Source organism: Coptis chinensis, chromosome 8, assembly GCF_015680905.1.
Source record: "Coptis chinensis isolate HL-2020 chromosome 8, ASM1568090v1, whole genome shotgun sequence".
Lineage (NCBI taxonomy): Eukaryota > Viridiplantae > Streptophyta > Magnoliopsida > Ranunculales > Ranunculaceae > Coptis > Coptis chinensis.
In genome coordinates this window covers 32,337,488-32,357,522 of record NC_141463.1, presented here as the reverse complement: position 1 = coordinate 32,357,522, position 20,035 = coordinate 32,337,488, and the positions used below count along the sequence as shown (strand labels likewise).

Here is a 20,035-nt window from a genome sequence, read left to right as displayed (position 1 = left end):
TTTGAAACTTTGACACACCAGTTTCGAGAATGAACAGTCAAAGAAAAGGTGTGCCAAACTCTCTTCCTGCATATCACATAAACAACATCTTGCGGTTCTGATCACTTTCTTCACTCGTAGTCTGTTCTGGGTCGGTAATGTATTTGAGAACAACTGCCATACAGTGAATGAGTGCTTCGGCACATACAACTTTCCCCACACAATCTTATACCACTTCACTTTACTTCATACCTGTTTGAGGACAGCATAGGCTGATGAAGCTAAATATTTTCCTGAACTCAATGAGGTCCAAACGACTTGATCTTCTGGTAAATATGAGTTAATCTCCGTGTTCATAATCCACTCCTTCACTTCACATTCAGGAAGATCCATGATACGCCTTTCCCAGCACCCATTCTCAATCACTGAACTAACTAGCGCCTCAAACGGCACTACCTCCGCAAGGACTGATTTAGCAAGAGAATTAAAAAAAAAGGGGACCAGAGCACCAAGGGTCGTGCCAGAAACTAGTACCACTGCCATTGGCTATGATATGTTTGAAATACTTCCATGTGGTTTCTTGGTTATTCATGATCCCTCTCCACACCCATGAACAGTCTTTTAGAGCTTTCATGGTCCAAAAATGCTTTTGTTTGATGTGATTGTCCCAAGCCCACTTTACCCATAAACAATCAGCCTTTTGGACCAATTTCACCACCAATCCGCAGTAGGCAGCTTTGTTCCAAACATGTGGATCCACCAATCCAAGGCCTCCCTGTTCTTTATCGAGTCTGAGTGTAAAGTGGCTTGCATGGTGCATTTTCCGTTCCATGCTCGGTCCTACCCAGATGAACATGTTGCATATCTTCGCCACTTTGTCAAGAACTATTCTCGGAAGAACAAATGTAGCTGCCCAATAGGTTTAGAATGAAGAGAGTACCGACTTCATAAGTTGCACTCCACCTGCTCTGTTCAAATCCTTATTCTTCCAGTTTGAGATTTTACCGGTAATCTTCTCTATGAGTGGCAGACATTCTCTTATCCCAAGTCTAGTAGCTATGAGAGGTAATCCCAAATAAGTTACTAGTGGGGTTACCAGAGAGATGTTCATAGCCGCTGCTAGTTATAGCCCTTCCGCTTCAGTCATACTCCCAGTCAGGAGAGTCATCTTTGCATTACTGAGATGGAGCCCTGTAGCTTTAGAGAATGATAGCAGTATGTCCTTGATAGCCATAATGGATTCCATGTTACCTTTACAAAATAGGAGTACATCATCGGCAAAGCAAAGGTGAGATATGTCCAGCTTCTTACACTTTGAGTAGGCTGAAATTCTTTTCGACTGTAGTCCCTAAAGCAAAAGAGCACTCAGGATTTCCATAATAACAAGCACAAAGAGGTATGGTGACACAAGGTCCCCTTGTCTAAGCCCTCTCTTCCCTTGAAAGTATCCTTCTGGCGACCCATTCACCATCACCGAGTAGAAAGGAGAAGCATAGCACGTCTAGAGCCATTCAATGAACAATTTAAGGAACTTGAACTTGTAAAGGATAGCTTCAAGTGCTTGCCAAGAAACTGAATCATAGGCTTTCTGGATGTCCAACTTTATCGAGCATCTTTTTTGCCCATTCTTCTTTGAGTACCCTCTCAGAAGCTCATGCGCCAAGAGAAGATTATCCTGAATAGATCTTCTAGGAACAAATGCAGATTGGGAGCATGAAACCAACGATGAAATACAGCTCTTCATCCTGTTTGTTAGTACTTTGGAGATGCATTTATACACAATGTTACAACATGCAATAAGCCTAAAGGAAGAAACATGAGTGGCATTTTTCATTTTAGGAATAATATAAAAAATGTAGAGTTTATACCTCTTATAATCTGCTTATGGCTAAAGATGTACTTTATAGCTTTAATGAAATGCTCTCCAACGGTATCCGAACTTTTTTTGAAAAAACAAGCACTAAATCCATCCGGACCTGAGGCCTTATTATCCTCCATTTCAAAGAGTGCTTCCTTGATCTCCGTATACTAATCGGGGCAACTAAGAACTGGCTAGTACCATGATTTACCTCAGCCACTTGTACACCATTCAGAAATTCAGTATCACAGTATGCCGAAGAAGTCACCCCAAGCAAATCTTTGTAATATTCTATGAAAGTTTCTACCACTGGATTTTTTCCTTCTCTACTAGTACCGTGCACATCAGTGATACTCCATACATGGTTTATGGTCTATTTTTCCTTTAGAGTATTGAAGAAAAATGCACTACACTTATCCCCAAAGCTTAGCCAGTCAATATCAGTTTTATGGTACAACTCTGCTTCCTCCAGTTTAATTAAGAGACACAACTTCTCCCTTAAACTGTACTCCTATGCACTAAGAGAAATATTGAGAGGGCATTGGTTAAGCCTTTCTTGAATCTCTCTCAATTCTGTACTTGTTTGCACCACTAGCCTCTGAGTGTCATTTCGAAAAGATCTTGCCCAACCCTTCAACAAACCTTTTAAACTTTTGAGCTTTCGTGATAACATGAAAGGAGGGTTCCCATGATCAGCTATATCCCAGCTTATTTTAACAGTAGACACAAAATCCTGGTGCAAAGTCCAAACATTACAGAATCGAAAAGAAGGATGCCTTCTATCTACCGCCAAAAAGGTCATAACCACCGAGCAATGATCAGAAAGACCTTGAGGTAAAAGTCAACCTTTGTTGCTAAAGGAATAAAAGTCCAAGTAGTATTTATCAAACATTGATAAGAGCCCAAAACTGTAGTTTTAACCCCTTAACAATAATACTTTTAGACCAATTATGCGAGTAATAAATAAGAGTTAATGCTGATTACGTGTTTTTATGTATTTCAGGCATTGAAGTCAATTATATCCAGAATTGTGCCACTTTTGCGAGATAAAGGAGCAAGGGTTGGTTGCTAAGAAGTTTTGTGATTAAAGGCCAAGATTCAAGGAGAAAAAGCCTTTGTAAAGCCCGGTCAAAAGCTGAAAAGTCAAAGTTAACGCGGGCAGAAACAACACACAAAAGTCAACAAAACTTCCGAAGATCGTATCTTTGGACTCAAGCCTCGGAATTCGGCGTTCCTTATGTCAAAACAACCGTCTCGGAAAGAGCTTTCCAATGGTTCAAACCTTTATCCAATCAGAGGAGCAGAAGTGGATGAAAAGTCTATTGAAGTTAAAGCCAGTGAAAAGGGCTCTGTGGACTAAAGAAATTGGGCTTTGGGCTCGATTTTCTGGCCCAAAACATGGCTCCTCAGCCCATGCACGAAAATGTGGATCTGGTCTCCTCCATTTCCACACACAAGACTTCGCTCAAAAGAAAAATTAGCTGAGGGTAGAAAGAAGCCATTAGAGCATAGTTTTTAGATCTAGTTTTTCATTCCATTATTAGTTTTCATACCTTGTTTTAATTTAGATTATTGAATCAATTGTTATTCCTTTATTAGATCAATAAAGTTAGTTGTTCTTCATAATTTAGTTTCATTTTCTATTAAGTATTTAATTTCAATTCATAGATTTAGTTATTTGTCATTATTAGTTTTAATCAAATCTTGCATTAGTAGTTTCCATTTGAATCGAAACAAGTAAATTTACAATCTTTTATTGATGTCTTGTTTAATTTCATTGGGAAATGATAGCATAATGATTCTAGGCTAAACCTCCCTTAGAGGGGGTTGAATAAGCCTTGATGAAGCTTGATTTGTGTTAACATAGAATAGTCGTAATTTTCATTCCATTCTAGAAAACGATTAGTTCACCATGAGAATAGGTTTGATTGTTTCACATGCTAGATGTTAGTTGGTAGAGATTACCATGAACAACTAGAGATTAGAAAGAACCAATTGTTATGCGAAAGCATTTCAATTCGGATTACGACGATTTTTTATTAGTAAATTAAGTCAAGTTAAGGTGGAATCAATCCCTCTTAATTATTTATCTAGTATCAATTTAGCATTTCCGTTATTTCGTTATCGTATCTTGTTTAGTATTTGAATTTGCATCGTAGTATAGTTCCCTTCGTAAAACTCTCATTAACTTTGGATAGACTCATAGTCATAGAAAACTTTGAATGCTAAAGAACTAGGAGTGGAACCAATCTTTGACTCCACTCTATTTTGATAGATTCGAGAGTAGAAATCTTTGATAAACCAGTCTTCGTGAAGTTTTAGTTTTACTTGCGTTTGAAGTTCATCATTTATTCGTGAGTAGAATTATTCAATTTTATAGTTTTATCAGACATCTATCGATCTTTGACCACTTCCTGATGCTATCGCCACCACTATTCCATGTATAAAAGCTACCAGAGGCTGCATGATCAAACAGACCTGCTACATTTAGGCAGCTTGCAGAAGGCAAAGTTTCCCTCGGGTTAACAGCTCTGTCGCCTGCCCTCTCAAAGGAAAAGATAACATTATTAAAGTCTCCCATCACACACCAAGGTCCTTGGGTTCCCACAGTTATCGCCATCAACTCTTCCCACAAAAGAAGCCTATCTTGACTTTTGTTACTCGCATAGATAACAGTTAAGGAGAAACAAAACCCATGCTATAAACTGGTGAACTTGCAGTGGATGAACTGTGCTCCTTCCACTTCTCTCTGTACATTCAAAATACTAGTATCCCATGTAAGCCATACTCTTCCGTGTTCATCACTCGAGTAATTATGTACAACTGCCCAAGATGGGCAAACCAGACCGACAATATTGATAGTTTTAGTTGCAACTTAGTAAGATTGGGGTAAACCAGACCGGCAATATTGACCACCACCATCCCATGTATATTTTTAGTTGCTATTTAGTAAGATATTGATATGGTAATGGAGTTTTAAGTGAGATACCAATTGAAATTTGAATGTTAACAGGTATTGCAGTCCATTTTATCATGTGAATGCATTCAGAGCAACTTATGGTGGTTATATATTTCCATTTGACAATGAAGAAGATTGGGGCAATGTACTTTGGATTTGTCTTATCATTCATATTTCCAATTCTCCATTGGGATTCTTATGTATTGTTATATGACAAGTTAAACCAGAAGATGTTGTACAACCTCCACCACTCGAGAGACATTCAGGTAGACCTAAAAAATAGAGGATAAGAGGTGAAGATGAAGAGAAGGCAACAAGTAAGAGAAAGTGTAAGAAATGTCTTGAATCAGGGCACAATAAGATAACATGTCTAGTAGGGAAAGATCAAACATCAAAGAAATCAAGAAAAGCGGATGAAGCCAATGAAGCCAATGAAGCTGAAGACATTGATCCTGAAGTTGGGAATGCGGAGAACAATGAAGGTGAACTAGCAGAAGAGGTGGTGGCAGAAGGTGGGCATGATAGCCCTATAAGAACTAGAGGTGGTAGAAGAAGAGGTGGGGATAATAATGTGAATGTGCAGCCAGTGATTGATGTCCCTAAAGCTGAAGTTGAGAATCTGCAAAATGATGTCCCTAGAGCAAGGTGAGGTGGAAGAGCTGGTGGTAGGAGATGTGCAGGCCAACATGTGAATTTGTAGCCAGTGATTGATCTCCCTAAAGCTGAAGCTGAAGTTGAGAATCTGCAAGTCCCTAAAGCAAAGAGAGGTGGAAGAGCTGGTGGTAGGAGAGGTGCAGGCCAACATGTGAATTTGCAGCCAATGATTGATATCCCTGAAGCTGAACCTGAAGTTGAGAATCTGCAAGTCCTTAAAGTAAGGAGAGGTGGAAGAACTTATAGAGCTGAAGATGCAAATGTTAGGAGATATGGAACAAGAAGTGGTATAGGCAGAGGAGGTGGTAGAGGCTTGGGCTGGTGGTTGGGTGAAGATTCACAACCACCCTTGACACTAGGACAATCTACACCTTGCATTGTGTTTAGTGAGTCTCTTACTCAATCCCAACCTCAGTAATGGATGTCTTACTTAGTTGAGATACTCTATTTATTTGAGATACTTTGTTGAAGTTGGCAATGCTGCTTTGGCTATTTATGGGCATCAGATATTTTTTGTTATTTTGTATGCTTTTAAACATATGCAGACTAAATTATGGAAGTTCACTTTTGCAGAATGATCAATTATCAATGGTGTATAACTAACTTTATTTTTGTTAGAAAAGCATGTTTATTCATGTTGCACTGAGTACACACTCAACACACTCACTCCCCTCACTCACTCACTCACAAGTACTAGTAGGTAAATGACATTGTGGGCACAAGTGACAGCTCTTGCAGAGAGGAAATTCTTCTTTGCATAATTGGCAACTTGGAAGCACCTCTTTGCTGGAGTAGATCTCTTGCACAACACTACAAGCCTCGAATGAGCACTTAAGCAACTTGGTTTCTAGGGTACCTGCATCGTTATACTGTAAAATCACACGCATAAACCCACAACACCAAGCTTTAGGGCAGTGAACACCTATGTAAGTACATAAACAAATAAATAACCAAGCATTAAAAGTTAAAAACACACTGACAAAATTTCATACTTACAAAATTTTAAAATTTTTGTATAAATAGGCAACATAAATCTGAATTGTACAGAAAAAGAATCTTGTTTCCACCCAAAGAGGCTCAGATTCATAGTCTTCCTCCAACAGAAGTGAAGAAACTACAAGAATCTCAATCATTAATAACACAAGGGGAAGTCACGTAGATAAAGAAAATAGATGTGTTAGTATGTTCTAACTTACTCTACTTTTTATCCGACCACTTGGGGTTGCATCAAAGAAAGGACATTGGAGCACGGAAAACACATGAATGCATATTTTGGAATAGTAATGTAGCTGTCTTGTACTCTTGTACCCAACCGTTAGAACATGTATAGCTCTTACAAACACACAAATACAATTTCCACAGGCAAAAGCAACATAAATCAATATGAGAGTCTTGGCATTGTTGGAAGTTTCCAAAGCCAACCAATAATGACTTCTAATTTGAAGAAACAGAGCTATAATATGTACCAACAATACCAGTGGCACAAGAGCTCCTCCATATAATGTAGTAAGATATTTCCAATACACCTTATAACCGACTCTTCCTTTCTCTCTCTCCTCTTCTTGAACAAGCTGCGCACTAGCCTCAAGCGTTTCATCAGTATCATCATTATTTTGTCTCTCAATTTCCTCTAAAGCACCATTTTCTTGATCTATACTTCTAACATTCTCAGCGCCTACGACCCCTCTCTCTGTTGTTGAATCCATGTGGCCAAAGAAAGCCTGCTTATGTGCACCCATCAGCTCCATAACCTGTAGCGAGAATCTGATCATACTGTTGGCGTTATCCCTCACAGAGGAGAGAAAAGGAGTTGATTTCGTCTTGGAGAAGTCTAAGCGCGACCCGCGCTCAGATTGGTCTTGACCCTAGCGCTCCCCGCGCCCATTCCAGCATAATTCTGAGCGCGCCCCGCACCCATGCCTATTTTGGCAGGATTCTATTTTTCCGAAACCGCTAGTTTTGGCTTATATGTTTGGGTTTTTGGCAAAACCAAACACACGAGAGGCAGCACAAAAGTCAGAGAAAACCCAATTTTGAAAGCTATCAAGATTGAGAGATAACTTTTACAGAGATACAACCCTGTAAAGAGAGAGGAGTGATCTAGTAAGGTGAGAGACTGCAAGGAGTGATTGTAATCTACCTTCCCACTTTATAAAAGGACAAGCTCTTGTGGAAGTAAGCATCATTGGCCGAACCACGGTATATCTTTGTGTTGTGGTATGCGTTTAATTCTGTTTTACATTATTATATGTTGTTAATAGTTGTTTAGCGAGTTGGGCATATTAGTATAGGTTGTAGTTGATATTTAGAATTTGTCTAGAGTTGAATTGTGTTCAAATACAAGTTATCTGTGTAGTGGGGGAATCGATTGGTATTGGTATAAACCCCAACAAGTGGTATTAGAGCCAGGTTAGATTAGCCTAGGGTGTTATCCAAATCTTGGTCGGAAGGTGTTTGACAAAATTCATGAGAGAAGATTTGAGTTTAAATAACTTGTAGAAATGGACCATTCCATGAACACTCGCATGACGAGTCTAAATAGGAAGAACTACACCATTTGAAAAGTTAAGATGGAAGAGTTGCTTTATTGCAAGGACTTGGCACAACCCATTGAGAATGGAGAGGAAAACCAGAAGCGGTTGTTGCGGCTGAGTGGAGCAAGCTTGACAGAAAAGCAATTGGATACATTCGATAGTAGATTGACGACAGTGTCTTTCACTATGTATCCCAAGAGACTACAACTTTGGGTTTGTGGAAGAAACTCGAAGACCTTTATGAGAAGAAGTCGGGCGGAAACAAAGTGCTGGTCGTTAAGAAGTTTGTCGGCACAAAGTACCAAGAAGGTTCTTCAATGCCTGAGCATCTTAACGAATTACATAATACCATCAATCAGATACATTTAATGAAGATTAATTTGAGAGACGAAGTTGAGGCTTTATTTCTATTAGGCTCTCCACCCAAAAGTTGGGAGACATTAGCAGTCTCTCTATACAGAGCAGCCAAGGATGGAATCGTTACCATGGAGATGGCTACCGCGTCTTTGTTAAATGAGGAGACTAGAAGGAGTTCAAAAGGCAACTCCTCTCACTCAGATATCCTTGTCACAGAGAAACGAGGGAGAGATAGATACAGAAAACCATCTCGTTCTAGAGGTGATGACAGAAGTAAATCTAGGGGTGAAGCTATAACTCCTAAGGCAGAGAGACAATGTTACTATTGTGCCACCAAGGGTCACTTCAGATATGAGTGCAGAACACTAAAGAGGGATGAGAAGAATAATTGTGTACATGAAGACATGGTGCAGAGGAACGGAAACACAGGCAGAGATACTACCACACTAGTCGACGACCTAGTGGGAATTGTGTCAAATTGTAGTGTGTGCTATCTTAGTACCTCATGTCAGGATACATAGTGGGTGATAGATACAGGAGCATCCTATCACGTCACACCACACAGGGAATTCTTCACTACCTACAGCTGTGGTGAATATGGTGAAGTGAAGATAGATAACAGTGGTGTCTCGAAGATTATAGGCATTGGTGATGTTCATGTAGAAACCAATGTCGGCTACACCTTGACACTCAGGGATGTAAGACATGTCCCTGACATTCGGCTAAGCCTAATTTTGGCTGGAAAGTTAGATGACGATGACTTTGTAAACTCGTTTGGTAACGGGGTATGGAAACTGAGCAGAGATTCCATTGTAGCAGCCAGAGGGAAGAAAACTTGCTCTCTTTACAAAACACAAAATAGTTTGTGTAAAGCAGAAGTGAATGCGGCAGAAGAAGAAGCTTCCTCCGAACTGTGGCATAAGAGACTATGTCATATGGGCATAAAAGGGATGGAAGTTTTTGCTAAGCAAAAGGCCTTGCCAGACATTAAAGGTACACATTTAAATACATGTACTCACTGTTTGATAGGAAAGCAACACAGGGTGTCTTCCAAAGATTCCCGTCTCACAGAAAGGACAATGTCCTTGAACTAGTGCACGCAGACTTATGTGGTCCTATAAAAGTGAAGTCCTACGGGGGAGCTTTATACTTCGTGACCTTCATTGATGATGCGTCAAGAAAGGTATAGGCATATAGTCTGAAGACCAAGGATGAAGTACTTGGCATGTTTGAGAAATTCCACAACATGGTGGAAAGAGAGACTGGAAAGTTGTTGAAGTGTATTCGCTCAGATAATGGGGGTGAGTACATTGGGCCGTTTGAAGAGTATTGCCAGAGTCATGGGATTCGTAATGAGCAGACCGTTCCTAAGACACCACAACAGAATGGAATAGTAGAGAGAATGAACTGTACCATTATAGAGAGGATGAGATGCATGCTATCTCACTCTAAGCTACCTAGAACCTACTTGGTAGAATCAATGCGTACAATTGTGCATGTGATCAACCTATCGCCGTTAAAGCCTCTGAATAGTGATTATCCAGAGAGAGTATGGTCAGGCAGAGATATTGATTATGGATACTTGAAGGTATTTGGGTGCAGGGCATTTGTGCATATTCCGAAGGATGAGAGATCCAAGCTTGATGACAAAGCCAAGCAAAGGCATTTTTCCGGTTATGGAGAGATGAAAAGTTTGGTTACAAACTCTATGATCCAATTAATAAGAAGGTAATCCAAAGTCGAGATGTTGTGTTCCTGGAAAACCAAACCATAGCAGACTTTGAGGAGGGTGAGAAGCTACAGGCTTTCACCAATGATCTTGTTGATTCAGAACCAGAAGTTCCCATTGTGGAACGTGCATAAGGCATTGAGAATATAGAGAACCATGAGTTTGAAACTCATGATGAGAATCCTATTGCTCATGATGGGATAGAACCTATTGGTATAGAAGATGCAGATGAGATGCATGAACCACCACCATAGCAAGCAGAAGTGCATCCTCCTGAGGCACCAGCAGATGGGGCAAGGATGTCAAACAGAGAGAGACTAGCTTTAACTAGGTATCCACCACATACGTACGTGCTACTATCGGATGGTGGAGAACCTATGTACTATCAAGAGGTACTTGAAGGTACAGACAAAGAAAAGTGGTTGAAGGTCATGCATGACGAGATGGATTCTTTGCATAAGAATCACACTTATGAGTTAGTTGAGAAACCGCAAGGACGAAAAATTCTCAAGAATAAGTGGATATACAAAGTCAAGTATGAGGAGAACAATCATCACCCAAGGCACAAAGCTCAACTTGTTGTGAAGGGATTCGGTCAAAGAAAAGGGATTGACTTTGATGAGATTTTCTATCTTGTAGTGAAGATGACTTCTATCCGGGTGGTATTGGGTATGACCGCAAGTATGAACCTAGAGGTTGAGCAGCTAGATGTTAAGACAAATTTTCTTCATGGAGACCTTGAAGAAGATGTCTACATGGACCAGCCAGAGAGATTTGATGTCAAAGGCAAAGAGCACCTAGTATGCAAGCTAATAAAGAGCTTGTATGGGTTGAAGCAAGCACCGAGACAGTGGTACATAAAGTTTGATTCCTTTATGGTGAACCAAAGATACAAGAAGTCTGCTTCCGATCATTGTGTGTTTGTTCAGAGATTTCCAGATGGGGATTTCATAGTGTTATTGTTGTATGTGGATAATATGTTGATAGTTGGCCCAAACATCAACAAGATATCCAAACTAAAGAAAGACTTGAGTAAGTCTTTTGAGATGAAGGATTTGGGTCAAGCAAAGCAGATACTTGGGATGCGGATCACTCATGACAGAAAGAGTGGGAAGTTGTGGCTTTCTCAAGAAAGCTACATTGAGAAGGTGTTGAAGAGATTCAACATGGATCAAGCGAAGCCAGTCAATTGTCCGCTTGGTGGCCATTTCCGCATGACCAAAGATATCTGTCCAAAAGGTGAGCATGAGCAGAGTCAGATGAAAAATATTCCTTATGCATCCGTAGTGGGCAGCTTGATGTACGTAATGGTGTGTACAAGACCGGATATTGCTTTCGCCATTGGTGTTGTAAGCCGATTTCTGTCAAATCGGATAAAGAACATTGGGAAGGTGTTAAGTGGATATTGAGATATCTCAAGGGCACTTCCAAATCATGTTTGTGCTTTGGTGGAAGTAAGCCCTTACTTGAAGGCTACACTGATGCAGACATGGCAGGTGATATTGACTCGATGAAGTCCATCTCTGATTATCTGGTTACTTTTGCAGGGAGAGCAATTTCATGGCAATCAAAGTTGCAAAAGTGTGTTGCCCTCTCCACTACAGAAGCCGAGTATATTGCAGCTATTGAGTGTTACAAAGAGATGCTATGGATGAAGAGGTTCTTCGACGAATAGGGCTAAAGCAGAAACAGTTTGTAGTTCTATGTAATAGTCAGAACGCCATCCATTTGAGCAAGAATCCGATTTTTCATTCTAGATCCAAGCACATACACGTGCGTTATCATTGGATTAGAGAAGTACTCGAAGACAAGTATTTGTGTATCGAGAAGATCCATACCGACAAGAACGGGTCGGATATGATGACCAAAGTCTTACCGAAAGGTAAGTTTGATATTTGTTGTGCTACTGCCAGAATGGTAGCAGACACCTCCTGTTGATTTGGAAATTGCGAGGTATCCCCTCTCACTGTTCGGGAGGAGGAGATTGTTGGCGTTATCCCTCACATGAGAAGAGAAAAGGAGTTGATTTCGTTTTGGAGAAGTCTGAGCACGACCCGCACTCAGATTGGTCTTGACCCAAGCGCTCCCCGCACCCATTCCAGCACAATTCCGAGCGCGCCCCGCGCCCATGCCTATTTTGGCAGGGATTCTATTTTTCCGGAACCGCGAGTTTTGGCTTATATATGTTTGGGTTTTTGGCAAAACCAAATACACGAGAGGCAGCACAAAAGTCAGAGAAACCACAATCTTGAAAGCTATCAAGATTGAGAGATAACATTTACAGAGATACAACCCTATAAAGAGAGAGGAGTGATCTAGTAAGGTGAGAGACTGCAAGGAAGTGATTGTGATATTCCTTCCCACTTTATAAAAGGACAAGCTCTTGTGGAAGTATGCATCATTGGCCGAATCACGGTATATCTTTGTGTTGTGGTATGTGTTTAATTCTGCTTTACATTATTATCTGTTGTTAATAGTTGTTTAGCAAGTTGGGCATATTAGTATAGGTTGTAGTTGATATTTAGAATTTGTCTGGAGTTGAATTGTGTTCAAATACAAGTTATCTGTGTAGTGGGGAAATCAATTGGTATTCGTATAAACCCCAACACATACTTGCCTGATTGTATAATCATTCCATCTTTGAGTACCTTTCATCCAGAAAAGATAGTTAACCGATCGTAAGAAAATGAAAATTGATGAACTTAATGAAGATGGAAATGAAAAAAAAAATGAAGCCAAGGCACCACTGTCTTACCAGTATAAGGTCAGCAGAAGGTAAGAATTCAACTTGATTAGTAACATAAATCACTGTTTTGGAACTAAAAAATCCAAGTAGACACTCCTGTGATGCAAAACATATTTAGTCCAAGTTAATAGTCAATACAACCAGTAACAACTATAGACACCAATAATCCCACTCTTGATCTGTACATAGTTATGTGGTTCCCTGACCTTAAAGGTCGCTTCACAACACAATCTGCATTTCAGGAGATAAGGAAAAAAAGATGCAAAGTAGGCTGGTATAAGCGTGTGTGGAATAAGTTTGTTCATCCTAAAGTTTCTGGTACTGCCTGGAAGTTAAGCCAGAACTGTGAGGCCACTGATGCAGCTGTGATGAAGAGAGGAGTTAGACTTGCCTCAAGATGTAGCTGCTGCAAGCAACACGTTGAGGACCTCCAGCACCTCCTTTGGGACTGTTCATTTTCTAAGAAAGTTTAGAATTGGCTCGCAGGTAAGTTCAAGTTCAGAATGAGCTTTACAAATATGAAGGAAGCCATGAGTCTGGTTGTTAATTGTAGTCCTATAACTAAACAGCTATGGACTGCAGCAGTAATAAGTACTATGGTCACCTTATGGAAGCATGGAAACAAATACGTTTTTGAGAATGCAAGGATTTCTTTGAACTTCTGTCAGAGGCAGATCATCTTGCATGTCAACTGGACTGCTCAGTTATCTAAGGCTTTCATGTACGTTCAGTGTTGCTGATGTTGAAATCTTAAGAAATTGGGGAGTGGAAGGGAGATGTCGACCAGCTCAGAAAGTTCAGAAGGGTATATGGTTCCCTCCATCAGTTTCACAAGTCAAAATAAACACGGATGGAGCAGCAAGAGGAAATCCTGGCCTTGCAGGGATTGGTGCTTCCTATATATAGAGACCATGACGGCAAATTCCTACTTGTAACAGGCAGAGCTTTGGGAGTTCGTACAAACTTTTGGGCTGAGTGTCTTGCGGTGGTAGGAGTGGAAATGGCTATAGTGAAGCACTGGTATAATATCTGGGTAGAATCTGATTCTTCACCAACGGTGTCAGCTTTTAGAATGGGAAACATACCGCGGCAGTTGAAAGGATGGTGGGAGGCTTGTATGCAAAGTATCCAATCCTTCTTTATATCTCATATTCTCATATATGGAGGGAAGGCAACACTGTTGCAGATGAGGCAGCCAAGCTTGCAGCTGGTTTGCGAGTTAATCATAGCTTTGGCAAACCTCCATGGCTTCTGACATGAGAAATGCCCTATGACTCTTTTGTAAGGATTGTTTGAACTGATATACTAGTGTTCACACTGAGCATTGTAACTTTAATTTTAATATAAATATTAACTTACCCAGCAAAAAAAAACAAATTATAATATACCTTGTACAGATGCATTCCAGTGTGAGCATCCAGTGCACTAAATGGATCATCGAAGATATATATATATCAGCATCTTCATATTAGGCGGCACGAGCAAACAGTATTCTCTGCTTCTGTCCACCACTCAAGTTGATCCCTCTCTCCCCTATAGCTGTTTGATCCCCAAAGGACAGAACTTCAAGGTCTTTCTTTAATGAACATGCTTCAAGAACCCTCTCATACCTCTCTGTCCATCTCCTTACCAAATAATATATTCTCCTCGATATTTCCACTTTGTATCCAAGGTGATTGGGCAACATAAGCTTTTCTTCCTCTCAGCAACTTAATAGTACTAGATACCTTGTACATTTCCCCCAATACGCATGAAAGCAAGCTTGATTTCCCCAAGCCAACTGTACCACATACACCCACCCTCATGCCATGAAACACTTGAAAGTTGACATCTCTCAATGTAGGAGTAGAAGAAGAATCCCAAGAAAAACATCCATTGTTTATTTCAACCGCCACCTTAGAAGTACTAGGAAGTTTCTCTATCATATCCATTTGGAGATCATTGAGGTGCAGGTATGAGGCAATCCTGTCAAGGGAAACCCTTGTTTGAGCAGCCATTGATATTGTCTGAGGGAGTCCAAGGATGGGTTCCTGCAAAATCCTTATAGTTGCAATTGCAGATAGAACCCTTCCAGACTCTAATGGGATCCTCATTATTACACACGCTCTGAATGTAGCAACAGAAACAAATATAGGACCTGCATTATTAATTAAAGTGATCATAGCAATTACTAACTGAAACTTTTTCAGCCATCCTTCTTCAGTCTTCCTATGCACAACTATCTTAGACAAAAACTTCATTTCCCATCCTTGAAGCTTGAGGATTTTCATATTCCTAAGTATTTCTGATGTTGTCGTCATTCTTCCATCTTTTGACTCCATCAATTTCATCAGTAATCTTTCCTGCTGTTTGGCCGCTGGAACATTTGCCAACATTACAAGTACAGCAGCAATAAAAGCTGCCACTGAAGCAAGTCCAACATTCTTGTACAAGTTCAATAGTCCCAATACAATCTGAATGAGGACTTTCCACCAATCATGCACAAATGCACTGAAAGAACCAATTCTACCAGCATCAATATTCATAAAATTTGCAATCTCTCCGCTAGAATGAACCTGCATTGATTGTATAGACAATGCCTGACCTTTCCTGTAAATCAATCCACTTAACGCTGCAGTTACTCTAACACTAACGCGATTAAATCTAAAAATCTTTTGTCTCTCTGCAAGGCACTCAATAATCTTCGACAAAATGAATGCAGACACTAAAGCATACCCTTCATTCCTAAATTCTCGGCGACCATTCAAAAATTGAACAAAGGAATCAATAAGATATGGACAGAAGCAAATGCACACACAATCGTTAGTAAAGCCGTAAACAAAATTTCTCTCTATGCTGAAAAAAGCAAAGCCTCAGCTAATATAAAACTCGATACTTCTCCAAGATTACTACAATACAAATCAAGCTTATTTCTCAATACCGCGTAATTTCCTTTCACACTATCATTACCAACGAGCTCAGGAATGTCATCAAGATTTATTGTTTTCTCATTACCAACAACAAGTGTTGGAGTTATCCCTCACATGAGGAGGAAAAGAAGTTCAGTCTGCGTGAAGAAGGCTAAGCGCGCACGCTCAGTCTAGTCTTGCTCAAGGCACGCACGCGCCCATGTCGTGGACAACTTACAGTGTTTTTAGGCCGCGCGCGCTCGACTTTGGCCTTGCCCAAGGCGCGCCGCGCCCATGCCTATTTTCGTCAGGATTTTTATTTTTGCGAAACCGCGAGTTTGCAATATAAGGTTTGGGTTTTTAGCAAAACCTAAGAGACAGAACACACGAACGAAGACAACACAAGGGAGAGAAAACTCAATCTTGAAAGCAATCAAGATTGAGAGATAACTTTTACAAAGAGAGAGGAGTGATCTAGTAAGGTGTGAGAGACTGAAAGGAGTGATTGTATTCTTCCTTCCCAAAGAGCCGAACCACGGTATATTTTTGTATTGTGGTATGCGTTTTATTTCTTTACATTATTATCTGTTGTTAATAGTTGTTTAGAGTTGTGTTGTGGTATGCGTTTTACTTCTTTATATTATTATCTGTTGTTAATAGTTGTTTAGAGAGTTGGGCATGTTAGTTAGGTTGTAATTGATATTTAGAATTTGTCTGGAGTTGAAGAGAGTTCAAATACGAATTATCTGTATAGTGGAGATCAATTGATATCGGATTAAACCCCAACAACAATCACAAGACTTAACCAAGAAAAAGTGATCGAAGATACTGAAACAATTGGCGCTTGAAAGAGAACTAGAATTTTCACCACTACTAGTCCTATCATTCAACAAAGGCTCTTGAAGAGCACTGTCATTTTTTTCTTGTCAACCATTTCAATAACACTGGAATCGAAAACTCCCACGTACAGCAAAACAAGGTCTCTGATTACCAAATAAAATATAATATAAACAGAGAACAAGAATGTCGTAGCAGTAGAAAGAAGAAGCTACCAATGCATGCATGCATCATGCATGCAATATCCTATGTCAAATGCTGGAAACCAATACCACCTCTGCATGGCAGTCCGTTTTTGGTTTTTCGGGTGATAATCCTAGTTGAGTACGAGTCCTTTTTTTCATGGATAAAGATAGCTGCGATTGCCTCGTCTAACCTTAAGGCCAAAACCGTAATCTAGCCAATAATATTTCCAATATTAGTAAAATCTTGTCCTTTCAAATATATTTCGGAGGGAACAAACACCAAAAACCTTCCCTTTATGGGAGGGTTTTGATCGACATCCCCAAAAGTCTATAGTTTCACTACAGGAATCATGGATCTATCTGAGTTTGAACTACCATCTGCTAGGCCAGTGATTGGACCACAAATTCAAGAACAGAGAACACACATAGCAGGTGCAGGAGCTCAAGAGAAGAGCACACCCACATCATATGCAGATGCATCAAAGAAAGCCACCACTCCCCACTTTGAGTTCCAAAACCTTCCCTTGCCGGAGAAGATGGGGGAGTACCCATCGATTCAAATCCCACAAGCAGCGGTAGACCGAGGGGTACAGTATTGCAAGTATTGCTTGATTGGACGCATCGACTTGGTCAAAGTTCCAATAGACAAGGTGAGGAAGATGGCAACAGATTTCTGGAATCCTAGCGGTGACTGGATCATCACGCCGATAGGTAAGGGATATCTATTCATAAGATTTGACAATGCGGATGATATGAACAAAGTTTGGACCAAGGGCTCCTGGAATTTTGGAGGTTTTCCTCTAAGACTAAGCACATGGAACCCAAATTTTAATCCTGAGGTGCAACGACAAACACATGCCCTTGTATGGGTCAAATTCCCCGGCTTAAGCCAAGAGTACTGGGATCCTGAAGCATTAATGTCCATAGCTCGTGGTGTGGGCATCCCTATGCAAATAGACTCAAAGACTCTCAACAGAGAGTATGGCTACTTTGCAAAAGTTCTAGTAGATTTGGACATCTCAGCTGCCATTCCAGATCAAATCTACTGCAAAACAAAAACTTTCGAGTTTTGGCAAACAATTGAGGTTGGGAAACTCCCCAAAATGTGCAACCACTATAAGTGTATTGGGCATCTTGTGTCTGAATGCAGAAAGCTAAAGGGCGTGATGCGACAACATGAAAGAAACAAAGAGGGAAACTGATGGCATTGTACCATCAATTGAGACAGTTGAAGATGTTAGGGTGGGAAACAAGAGGAGAAGAAGGAAAGCTGGGGCTGATCAAAATAAGGGCAAAGAGACATGGGTTCCCAAAGCTACTCCAGTAGTGAACACTGGAAGTAACAAGTTCAAAGATACTTGCGACTTGGAAGCCACATATGCAACAGTTGAGGCTTTCTCGATGTTGAGGAAGAGGAAGAGGTCATGGGAAGTTTTAGAGGTGCATTCAGATGAACATGTGGAGCCACAAACCCAACCGAATGCAGCCAGGAAGTGGTAAGCACTAAGGATTTGAATGAAATAATAAACATGGAAGGGGCACTCAAGTCCGGTGAAGAAGAATTGAATATAGTGATTGAGGACAATGTGGAAGACACAAAGCCAGAGCAACGTGATGAAAATTCTCTACAAGTCTTTGGAGCCATGAGCGGCGATAATGAGGAATTTTCCGATGCCCTTAACAATGGTTCGAACACAACTTCTCGATGGAGAGGAACCAATAGAACATCACACAGCCCAAGGTTCAAAGAACGCACACCCTAGACTCTATACACCTCGCACATGAAATGAGAGTAATGTCGCCGCCTTCTTGCGCCAAGAAGTTCAACATCCCCTCAAGACACAGGGAAAATTACGACATGAGACAAATGGAAGTGTTGCAAGTCATGAAGTTAAAGGAGGCTCAATTGTCCCCTTTGAAGCCACCTGACAAAGAGCAATGGGGAGACATACATGATGAAGAGGACACTGGGCACTCAGTTAGAAAGTCGGTACCCGTCCTAAGCTTGTATCCATCAAAGACCCCACCAACTCCCAAGAAGACTGGGAGGAGGAAGGCCACAAGGTAAACCACCTTTTCAACACACAATAAACCCTCTTTTCTTTATAAATGAGGTGCATTTTCTGGAACTCAAGAGGCATCTCCAATGCCAAAACACAAAACAGACTCCTTAAACTCTTTAAAGATTGGGACCCCGACATTTTAGGAATTGTAGAACCTAAAATCCAGCCAAATCTCATTCCTTCTAGTTTTATACAATCCTTGGGGTTGAGCAGTTATATCCTTACAAACCAGTATAACCAAAGCACTCCCAACATTTGGTTGCTTTGGAAGGAATCCATGCCCACTCCAACCCTCATTTCATTTTCCAGCTAGCAGCTAACAGTCGACTGCAATGGTTTGATCATAACAATGGTTCATGCCAGCTTGTTATACATCCGACGGAGACCCTTATGGCATGAACTATCCAACATGAATCCAAACAATCTCCCATGGCTTGTAATGGGAGATTTCAATGCATATCTCAGTGTCACAGAAAAAAAGGGAGGACTTCAGCCCACTAATGCAGCTATGGCAGATTTTAGAGATGCAGTCAGTCATAATCACTTAATAGAAGCGTCAAGCACTGGTTTCCTCTTTACCTGGACGAACAAGCAGAAAGGCAATAAAAGGATAAGAGATAAAATAGACAAAATTTTCATGAACTCTAATTGGATTGCCCTTTTTCCTGGATGGCAATATAAAGTGCTTAGTAGATTCTGCTCCGATCACTCCCCTCTGGTTGGTTGGATTGATTCTATTCCTAAGCCCAAGAATGCACCTTTTCGTTTCTTTAACATGTGGACTAAACACCCTGAATTTCTTGAGGTGGTTGAGGAGAACTGGAAGGCACCTATAGCAGGACACTCTCTCTTCATTCTAGCTCAAAAGCTCAAGAGGCTGAAGAGAAAACTTAAGCACTGGAATAAGAATGTATTTGGCATGCTCAGTACCAATATCGCCAAAGAGACCGCAACTTTGGAAGCCCTGCAACAACAATTTGAACAAGATGAAAATGAGATGCTGGCCTTAGAGATTGCAGAACAGGAGTTACAGGTGGAATCTTTGCTTGAGCAAGAGGCAGTGTATTGGAAACAAAGATCAAGAACTCGATGGGATAAAGAGGTTGATAGAAGTACAAAATACTACCACAACCTTGTTAACATAAGAAAATCAAGAGCTATGATCAAGGAACTGCAAGATTATCAAGGTAACATGCTAACTGAGCAGGAGGAGATCAACAACTTCATTGTAAGTCACTACACTTAG

General features: G+C 40.5%; 3 protein-coding genes and 1 pseudogene across 4 annotated transcripts; 2 read left to right on the top strand and 2 right to left on the bottom strand.

Annotated features, from left to right (window-relative positions):
• Positions 1-6,054: 6,054 nt before the first annotated feature.
• On the bottom strand, positions 6,055-15,926 carry LOC147481121 (ABC transporter C family member 3-like; annotated as a pseudogene). The gene is made up of 4 exons (XR_015205455.1): positions 15,923-15,926; positions 14,205-15,834; positions 12,826-12,912; positions 6,055-6,372 (listed from the first exon to the last, which is right to left on the bottom strand). The product of XR_015205455.1 is annotated as an ABC transporter C family member 3-like (transcript).
• Positions 6,638-7,730, bottom strand: LOC147481122 (putative non-intrinsic ABC protein 5). The gene is given in 3 exon segments (XM_086576175.1): positions 6,638-6,685; positions 6,687-6,755; positions 6,758-7,730. Coding segments are annotated over 3 exon segments (582 nt in total). The 5' UTR covers positions 7,223-7,730.
• A 1,150-nt stretch (positions 15,927-17,076) lies between the features above and the next one.
• Positions 17,077-17,906, top strand: LOC147481120 (uncharacterized). Its single transcript, XM_086578845.1, has 2 exons — positions 17,077-17,811; positions 17,877-17,906. Exons 1-2 carry the CDS (start codon positions 17,077-17,079, stop codon positions 17,904-17,906), a joined length of 765 nt encoding a protein of 254 aa, XP_086434971.1.
• Positions 17,907-19,138: 1,232 nt separating this feature from the next.
• On the top strand, positions 19,139-20,035 carry LOC147481119 (uncharacterized). Its single transcript, XM_086578844.1, has one exon. The coding sequence runs from the start codon at positions 19,139-19,141 to the stop codon at positions 20,033-20,035; it is 897 nt and encodes a 298-aa protein (XP_086434970.1).

Bases quoted from the DNA above. Each gene is read 5' to 3' on its own strand.
- LOC147481120 (XM_086578845.1), top strand. From the start codon at position 17,077: ATGGATCTATCTGAGTTTGAACTACCATCTGCTAGGCCAGTGATTGGA. The intron at 17,812-17,876 runs GTTGGGAAACTC...GTCTGAATGCAG, and splicing joins AGTTTTGGCAAACAATTGAG to AAAGCTAAAGGGCGTGATGC.
- LOC147481119 (XM_086578844.1), top strand. From the start codon at position 19,139: ATGGTTCATGCCAGCTTGTTATACATCCGACGGAGACCCTTATGGCAT.